General features: G+C 44.9%; 1 protein-coding gene across 1 annotated transcript in view; it reads left to right on the forward strand.

Annotated features, from left to right (window-relative positions):
- Positions 1-9,405, forward strand: part of LPHN3 (latrophilin 3) — a gene marked incomplete at its 5' end in the record, with an annotated part of 163,802 nt that overhangs the window by 148,343 nt on the left and 6,054 nt on the right. The window contains 2 exons of the mRNA XM_009874567.1: positions 5,204-5,413; positions 5,913-6,133. Of these exons, the coding sequence (XP_009872869.1) occupies positions 5,204-5,413; positions 5,913-6,133 (431 nt within the window). The remainder of the gene's footprint in view (positions 1-5,203; positions 5,414-5,912; positions 6,134-9,405) is intronic.

Below are 9,405 nucleotides of genomic sequence, written 5' to 3' on the forward strand. Positions count from 1 at the left end.
GGAAGTGGAGGAGAAAGACGGTCTGTATGGCTCATGCAGAGTACAAAGGCAGCTTTGAGGACTAAGGCAAGGAGAGGAATGTTAGCTAAATCACCTCCCAGGAGCGCTTGGACACCTGAGCCTCATTTTAAATGGCCATAATCAGAAGACAGTGATGTTGCTCAAGGGCTTCGGGTAGGAATTAAGCTCTCTTTATTCTTGGGTTAGGATGTAATTGTGCCCCTGACAGCATCACCTTTGCAGAGCACAGAGAGGTTATGTACCAGGTCCAGAGGTTCTGTGTCTGGTGTGGAGTAGAGCTGCCTCCCTCCCCTCGGTGCATCCCTGGGGAAGAGGGAGAGGATGGGTGCTGAAGCAGTGGAATCCCCCCCATAACATATTCCTCTTGGCCGCATAGAGGGCAGAGCCCCCTTGAAACCTCTCATGCCTGCATAGCTATGGCAGATTATGCCATTAGCCAGCCCAGACATGCTCCAGGAGCCCTAAGGGTTTCCTCCCAGTCCATGTAGCCCAGCTGATGCTTTTGGCACACCTACAAAAACATTTGGTTTTTAAGTAGCCCTTTGCGCTTAAGCACAAAGCCTTACAGCCAGGTCATAGCAGTAATCCTCTCTCAACAGCAGCGATGCTGAGCAGAGAGAGCCCACACAGCCCCAGATAGCTACAAATCCAAGGAGCAGCATCAGCAACACACAGGAGTTCAAACCTGTCCCACTTGGGTCTCTGCCCAGCCCAGCACACTGCCAGCTCCCACTGGGCACCGAGTGGTCATATCTGAGCTAGTCAATGACACTGTGTTTTTATTTACTGCTGGCTTATTCCTCCACCCCCAAACATATTACTCCTTCCATTCCTGGAGAGACAGATTAGGCAAAGGAATGTGTCCTTTGCTGCTGGCAACTTGGCTTGGCTGCCGTTTTCTTCTACTGATGTTTTTAATAAGGGAGGTAATGGCTGTTCATCTCGGGGAAAGCCAGTCTGTTATAAGCTGACATTCCCTGGGATTTGTTTTTACTAGCTCAGCTCTGGTGTACAGGCGCTGCCAGAGCTGCTCATTGATTTTCCCAGCCTGGATAATATCTAGGCCGCCCCACTCACTCTGCTGTGGTTGCTACCAGGGCTCCCGTAACTCCTCCTGAACAGGTTTCCATCAGCGCTTTCCTCCTGCTGCTCTTGGCCCCACCAAAGCAAAAGCAGGGCTTTATTCCAAAGCCAGGGAGATCTTCTTTCCCTGGGCTTTGGGTCAGGCTCATGCCTAAATCATAAATGAAAAATGTACTTATTATAGAAACCCTTTCACTGAAGTGGATTATTTTATTTCTTTCAATTACTCAATAAATTGTTCCTGTGCTGAAAATAATCGGTGTGTCAGCTTACCTGTAAAGCTACCTGTAAAGCTTAGTGGTAACAAAACTCAGTGGCTTGCATGCTGGGCCAGGTAACACCAGTCTTGACAGCCACAGTGCTTTGGGCAAGGACGTATTTAATTGATGCCATCAGGAAATTGTCCCTTGGACTGGTGTCTGGTATCTCCCACAGGCTCTTCTGGTTGCTCGGATCTCTGGGGAGATTATTGAGAACCAAGTGTTGACTGTTATCAATATACTAGTGGTCTCATATGTATTTTGCGTTCCCTAGGGCTTGCGGGGTGCTGGAAGGATATCATTAGTATGTGTGTCAAAGCTATTTTATTCTCAGTTCAGGGAGTGCTTGCACAGTCCTGGGCAGGTTAAAGAGAAGATTTGCTCCTCTTGTGTGTTTCTCCAGGCTCAGAGCCTGCAGCCCAGCTACAAAATCTTGGGGTGCTATTTATCATACTTAACCCTGGAATGCCATATTCTAACTGTGTAAACCAGGTACGTTGCTCCCTTATTTGTCACACCAGTGATCAGGTGATGGCACAGATAATCTCATGGCATTGAGGAGTGATTACCATGATTCCTCCTTTTCCCATGTTATTCTGATTTGTGGCCTGCGTCAGCACAGTATTTTACAAGTTTGTCTCCAGCAAAAGGCAAATTCCATTTTGTTGGACTTGTGGGTATAACAGCTCTGGATGTGCCTGTCCTGGGGTCAGTTGGCACTGCCAAGGGAAGGATGCTGGTGCTCACAAACTCCTCCCTGACCCATCAGCTCTGCCTCGGCACCTGAAGTTGGACATCCCAAACAGGACAAAGCGCACCCAGCCTTTGAAATCCAGCTCACTTCTTCTCATGGACTTGACTAGAAAAGCTGCAAGTGCATATTTTTTCCCCTGAGGTGTTTTTACATTGCTCTTGTTTCCAGTTTATTGTTATTACTCCTTTTTGTTTGTTCTTTTGCGAGTTTGTTGAGTTTGGGGGGGGGGGTGTAATTACGGAGAAGTTGTTTTTATGGTTGTTTTCCAGCACTCCAGGGATGGATGTTATGTACATAAAATTGGTATTATCATTACAATTAATATTAAAAAGAAGAATAGTAAGAGTGATAATAATACAGCAATGAAGTCTGTGTTTCTTGCTAAGCATGGTGAGGTTTGTGGGCAAGCAGCCTTCCCTGAGGAAGACCATGAACCTGGATGGCAGGATCCCTCTCCAGGAGTAAAAACACCCCTAATTCCTGCATTGTGTCCTGAAGTCAGCGGAGTTATGGTTTCATGATAAAGGTACAGGAACTGAGACCTATGAGATTGATCTCATGTAGGTGAAGAAGTCCTCAGAGAGCCTTCCCCGTGCCAGGCTGGAATGACACTGGGATAAAGCAACACACAGCTAATAGGAAAGCGACGTGTGCTTCGTCTTCTCAGTTTTCTAGGTGCTGCTGGAAGAGCTGGCTGGAATAGGCATTTCTGTCATGATCTGCAGTAAGCATGCACTAATTTCTTGCCTCACTGTTGGACATGCAACTCGTAGTTTCTTGGATACTGGAAGTACTCAGGAAGAGCTGCAAGAGCATTTGGGAAAAGGAGCCCCTCATCTCTCCGCCTCCAAGTCTCCCTGGAGAGAAAACTTCCAGAATGGAAGAGAGGTGGAGAGGAAAGTTGCTCTCTATCTTTCATTATCATTTGATGCCCACCACTCATGCTGAGATAACCAAAGAGCTGAAAGGTTTTAGTTGTTTCTCACGGGTGCTAACATAGCAGAGTGTATAGCAGGAAGGGCCAGACATTTGATGTGGCTGTGCCATTGGCAAGCAGGCAAAGAAAATGGGTAAATTAAGCACCTTTTCCCTCCATCTGTCATAAGCTTTTATCCCACGGGGAGGAAAATGTTTCCAGTTTGTCCTGGCTTTTTGAAGTGTGACACTGTTGTATTTGCAAGCCTACATAATGCCTAAGTCATCAAAATGCCAGAAGTGGAGGGGAATGTGAATACCACTTACAATACAGCCTGGTGGACCACAAAGCTGAGTTTCAAGCCTCTCTGGTCTTTTTGAAAAGCCTCCAGAGATTTCCAGCCAATCTTTCCCTCAGCTCATTCACTGTAACCACTTAGCTCTGAGCAGCCATCTCATGACTCACCATGTATTTCTTGTTTCTTATTTATATTATACTAAGTAGTGATATCTCTAATTTCACCACATCTGGTGGAAACCTGGGGAGTTATGGGCAAGTTTTACAGCCTGAATAAGGTGTTAGGATGCCTTCAGTGTCAGGGTCCCAGCAGCCTCCCCGCTTTCTGGGAGGGATGTGCAGTCTAAGCCCAGTCGGAAACCAGTGATGTTTTAGGAGGTTTTAAAGAGGTGGATGTTGGTCTCCTCTCATAAGTTACAATGGATAGGACAAGAGGAAATGACCTCATATTATGCCAGAGGAGGTTTAGGTTAGACATTAAGAAAAACTTCTGCACTGAAAGGATTATCAAAGACTGAAACAGTCTGGCAAGGGAAGTGGTTTAATTGCCATCCTTGGATGTATTTAAGAGCCATTTAGATGTGGTGCTCAGGGACATGGTTTAGAAGGGGACCTGATAGAGTTAGATAGTGGTTGGACTTGATGATCTTAAAGGTCTTTTCCATCCAAAACTGTTCTACAATTCTATGATTCTATGATCAGCGGAGCCAAGGCATGCCTGTGCTGCTCTTTGCAAAACTTTGTTACTGGGTTGCCTAACTTTGCCACTGCAAGGGGCTGTGTTTGCATGGCTTTGGGGTAAAACCATATTACAGGTTCGTCACAGGGAATCATTCACAGGTTGTCTTAAAATTATTATTCTGTTAAAATTTAAAAGCAAATTTGTGTTAAAAGGTTTGTCTCTCTTTTTTTCTGACTAGCATTCTGTGGATCAGTTTGGTTTCTCAGGAGTTTTAAAATGCAGCTCCAAGGTTTGAAAAAGAAAAAAGAGACTTTCTTTCTCCTTTCTAGTGAAGTAAAAAAAAAAAAAAACCAACAAAGCTTTTAACAGAATTTCATAGAAGGGCCCAAACTGGAAGGGACCTTAGAGATCATTTTAATCCAGCCTCCCTGCCGCCAGGGACGCCACCTCTCGACTAGATCAGGCAACACATGGGGACCGAATGGGAATCGAACCCATGACCTTGGTGTTGTTAGCGCCACGCTCAACTGACTGAGCTAACCGGCCCGCTTTTAAGTGATCTCTTTCTGTCCTAAGCCTCCAAGCTCATGCATCTCCTTGAAAATTTAAAGAAAGGGGTTTTTTCACTTTTTGGTAAACAGTTGTAATAGACTTGTGGTTGTAATCTCCGTGATGTTGTTAGCATGAAACTTTTTTATGCTCGAATCACAGTATTCAATAGTTCTTTATGCTGTATGTTGGCTCCTTTGCCGTGTTTGCGAAAGATGGAACTGCACGCAAGACTAGCTATGACGTCTCTGTATTTTCAACATCATAAAATCATAGAATGGCCTAGGCTGGAAGGGACCTTAGAGATCATTTAGTCCAACCTCCCTGTCATGGGCAGGGACGCCTCTCAACTAGATCAGGCAACACATCGTTATTTCTAGGATATTTGGGGGTCTGAGTCTGTTGAAGGCCCCTGCAACTTGCCAGACACTTGAGAGTCTATGTTTCAGGTTGCGGCTTTTGTGATGCAGGATGCAAATCTAAGTCCACATAATCTTTTTGCTACTGTTTCCTTGTGCCAATGCTTGGTGAGTGGGTACAAATATTTGGAGAAGGGGCTCACACAACCTCCTTCTGTGTCTGGGATGGATTAGAAGTCATGCAGCATGCAACTGATGGGTTTATTTTTGTTTTATCTCCAGCACAGTGATGCAGTCCATGATCTTCTCCTGGACTTTATCACATGGGTTGGCATCCTGCTCTCACTGGTCTGCCTCCTCATCTGCATCTTCACCTTCTGCTTCTTCCGTGGGCTGCAGAGTGACCGCAACACAATTCACAAGAACTTGTGCATCAGCCTCTTTGTGGCAGAACTCCTCTTCCTCATCGGTATCAACCGGACTGACCAGCCGGTAAGATCCAAAGCACTTTCTGCTCCCACCACAGGCTCTCATCTCGGTGCATATGGGATGTCTCACCATGCAGTGAAATATATTACAACGATGCCTTAATTCCATGCATGAGTCTTACACCTTTGGACCCCTGGTTGTTAACTGGGAGTCAAACACTGATGCCTGCTGTGATTTCAGAGGCTATATGTGCATTGTTCATAAATAATGTGTTTTTCTATGTGCAATAAGCAAGTTGTAAAAATGCACTTATACTATGTATATCTTTATGTGTTTATTTGCCAGATCGTGTACATACCTACCATTTATATATGTAGATATGTATCTGTTTTAAAAAAGTTCACGCACATTTTCCAAGTGAAAAAAAAAATGCTTCCTTTGGAGAAAGGAAGATTAGAACTCCTTCACTCTTATTACATCTCCCAGTAAGAGTAATCCTGACTGTTGCATTAATTCAGCATGGTACAAACACCTTCCCTTGCTCTTTTCAATCCGCACGCAGATTGCCTGTGCCGTCTTTGCTGCCCTCCTGCACTTCTTCTTCCTGGCAGCTTTCACCTGGATGTTCCTGGAGGGAGTGCAGCTCTACATCATGCTGGTGGAGGTTTTCGAGAGCGAACACTCCCGGAGGAAGTACTTCTATTTGGTCGGCTATGGCATGCCTGCGCTAATTGTGGCCGTATCAGCAGCGGTGGACTACCGGAGCTATGGCACAGACAAAGTGTGAGTGGGGCTTGACATTGTTTGGTCCTGGTCGGGAGGGATGGGAGCGGGAATGACCAAGGGAAGTAAAGAATGCAGAGACGTGGCAGACAAAGGAGGCTTGTGCAGGCAGAGCTCAGCCAGGAGTCATGCCTTGCCATATGGGTTGGAAGGGACCTTAAAGATCATCCAGTTCCAATCCCTCTGCCATGGGCAGAAACACCTTCCGTTAGACCAGGTTGCTAGTGTAAGGTCTCTCTGTATTTCCAACACAGGCTGCGATCATATATGACACATTTCTCACTATGAAATGATTTGCAAAGGTATTTTCTTGTGGAAGTCAGGAAAAATTTTATCAGCAGGGGTGGCTACCCAGTCTCAGCTTAGTACTGTGTCAGCTTGGTACTGTGTCAGCAAGGTCATCCTTCTCTGACCCAAGAGTATTTAGCATTTGGATGATGAACACTGCTTTCTTCTTCCTCTTTGTTCAAATGTTCTCTCAAATTAACAGAGCCTGCAAGCAAAGTAGGCGGTGACTCTGGAGTGCATTAGACAATTTGCAAATCGGAACAGCTACATCGTTTATCATTACGAATATTTTTAAATGTTTGCAACATTGCTGAAGCTGATATCAAAGCACAATTTAGATGATCATGCAACACCGTCTAATGGAAAACAAAGGGAAAGTCGAGCCTTTGATTTTCTTTGCTAGCTTTGTTGCAATAGCACTAACAATGTGGTTTTATTGATTTTTTTTATTATTGTTATTTCCCTTCTCAGGCTGCCTTTCGCCTGTCATTTTAACTGAGAAAAGGGCTCAGTCTGAAGGCATACATAGCAATGAGCTGATGGCGTTTTCAAAGCTCTTCTTAGCATAGGTCAGATCAGGCTATGGCAGCAGCTGGTATTCCGTTAAATTCAACTGCAACATTTTTTCCTGAAACCTTATTGATATATGTGAACCTGATTCCTTGCAGAAGCAAATCTGCAGAGCAGTGGAGCTGCTCATGATCCATTACTGTGCCAGCAGGTAGGCTTGGATCCCAGCTGGATATTTGCGTCGTGTTCCTTCCATGAGTAGGAGAAAAGCAACCTGGATTTGTATAAATGTCATACTTTGCGGGAAGGAAATGGCCCACACAGATAAAGATAGGAGGGAGTAAGTTTTCAAGGATCTCTACCAATTTATCCACAGTAGTTTGACTGACTTTGGCAGGCCTAGGGGGCAAAGAAAAAGTAACGCAACAGCTGATTACAGTTTCTGGAGAAGACTATTTCCATCAGCTGCCGTCTGCTTTCTGCCCCAACCAGCTCTTATAGAATCATAGAATCGTATCAGCTGGAAGAGACCTAGAAGATCATTGAGTCCAGCCTTTGTCCCAGCCCTATCAATGTACTAAATTATTCCCCCCAACGCAACATCCACCCATCTCTTAAACACCTCCGGGGATGGTGACTCAACCACCTCCCTGGGCAGCCTGTTCCAATGGCTGACAACCCTTTCAGTATAGAAATTCTTCCTAATATCCAACCTGAACCTCCCCTGGTGCAATTTAAATCCATTTCCCCTCATCCTATCACTCTCCACTAGGGAGAACAGACCAACACCCGCCTCTCTACAACCTCCCTTCAGGTAGTTGTAGAGAGCGATGAGGTCTCCCCTCAATCTCCTCTTCTTCAGGTTAAACAGCCCCAGATCCCTCAGCCTTTCCTCATACGACTTGTGTTTTAAGCCCTTTACCAGCTTAGTAGCCCCGCTCTGTACCCTCTCCAGCACCTCAATGTCCCCCTTGTAGTGAGGGGCCCAAAACTGGACACAGTACTCAAGGAGGGGTCTCACCAAAGCTGAGTACAGGGGCATGATCACCTCCCTGCTCCTGCTGACAACACCATTCCTGATAGAGGCCAGGATGCCGTTGGCCTTCTTGGCCACCTGGGCACAAGTGTTCACATCCTCTCTTGCGTGATACATAAGCCCCCACTGAATCAGATATTGAACTTCTCTCTCAGATATTGGACTTCTCTCTCAACATTTTGGGCTGCCTACTGAGAAAACCCAGCCTTGCAGCTTGTTTGCAATAAAAGCTAGCACCAACTGCGTTCTCTTACAGTGCTGGGTAAGTGCTGGGTGTTGAAAATGCCTCACTTCATTCCCTCATAGTAAAAGGATCTCCCCAAGACCAGGGTGTCTCTTTGGACGTGAGACAGCTGTTGATTTGCATCCACCTTCATCTTTGCAGAGTCCCTTCTGATGCTCTGTAGGGACAACCCACGTACCAGTGTAGGTTGTGGGAGATATCAGCAGGCTGGCTATAGCGTGAGAACATATGGCACCTAACCACAGCTCCCATAACGCACCATGGCAGCTTTGTATTGCCAAAATGTTTCAGCTCCTAGTATATGAATATGTGGACCTTTCTGAAGCACAGCAAAATAAACACATTCCATGGGATACGTTGCCTTTTCCCAACAGGCCATGGGTGCCCGAATGTTTCCATGGTGTGGCAGGTACAGGCAGAAAGTTTGGCTGAAATTTGCTGGAGGCAAACAACAAAACTCTGCTGTATTTGTGTTGAGGAGGCAGCAGTCCTGTGTCTGTGCCAGTAAAATTTCTCTGCCTCCCCACAGGATAAAGTAGTATTTTTAATGATTGAACATGTATATATAATATTTTGCAAATAAATATTTACAGAGATTTGCAGAGCCTAAAATATTTATTTATAATCTCTAATTCCAGAGTGCACAATTTTATCACGTTCTCGTAGTGGAAAATAAAAAACATACAATATGTTTTGTATAACTATCATGCTCCATCTGGTTGATGGATGATGATGTATTTTTCTGTGTAATGTTATTAGAAGGGTAGAACTGATTAGAATTTGTAGTGAACTATATGCCAGGCATACATAATTTGATTGCAAGAAGTTGCTTGGTTTTGCCGGGTTTTGTAAAACATCCTCTGGAATATATTACTTGCCTCCCTCCATTATTTATTGCATTTATTTAAGCAGGACTTATGGAGCTGTTAGTGTTATTTGTTTCTTGCCTGGCATTTGGTGCCACCATTCATACATCTCAGAATGATTTGCTTAGACACCGAATGTAGGTTTTCTTGATTTCATTTTCCTTTCTAAATCCAAGCCTCCTGGAACACATGCCCAGATTACATAGCCGGGAACAGGCAGTTGTTCCTCTCTGCTTCTTTGCTCATCATTTGGTGCTTGTGATTTTCTGAATCATCCCATGTCCTAGTATTCATATTGACATTTTGCAGTAGGTCCCTAGTAAAGTAC

This window comes from Apaloderma vittatum, unplaced genomic scaffold, assembly GCF_000703405.1.
Source record: "Apaloderma vittatum isolate BGI_N311 unplaced genomic scaffold, ASM70340v1 scaffold23058, whole genome shotgun sequence".
NCBI classification, from domain to species: Eukaryota; Metazoa; Chordata; class Aves; order Trogoniformes; family Trogonidae; genus Apaloderma; species Apaloderma vittatum.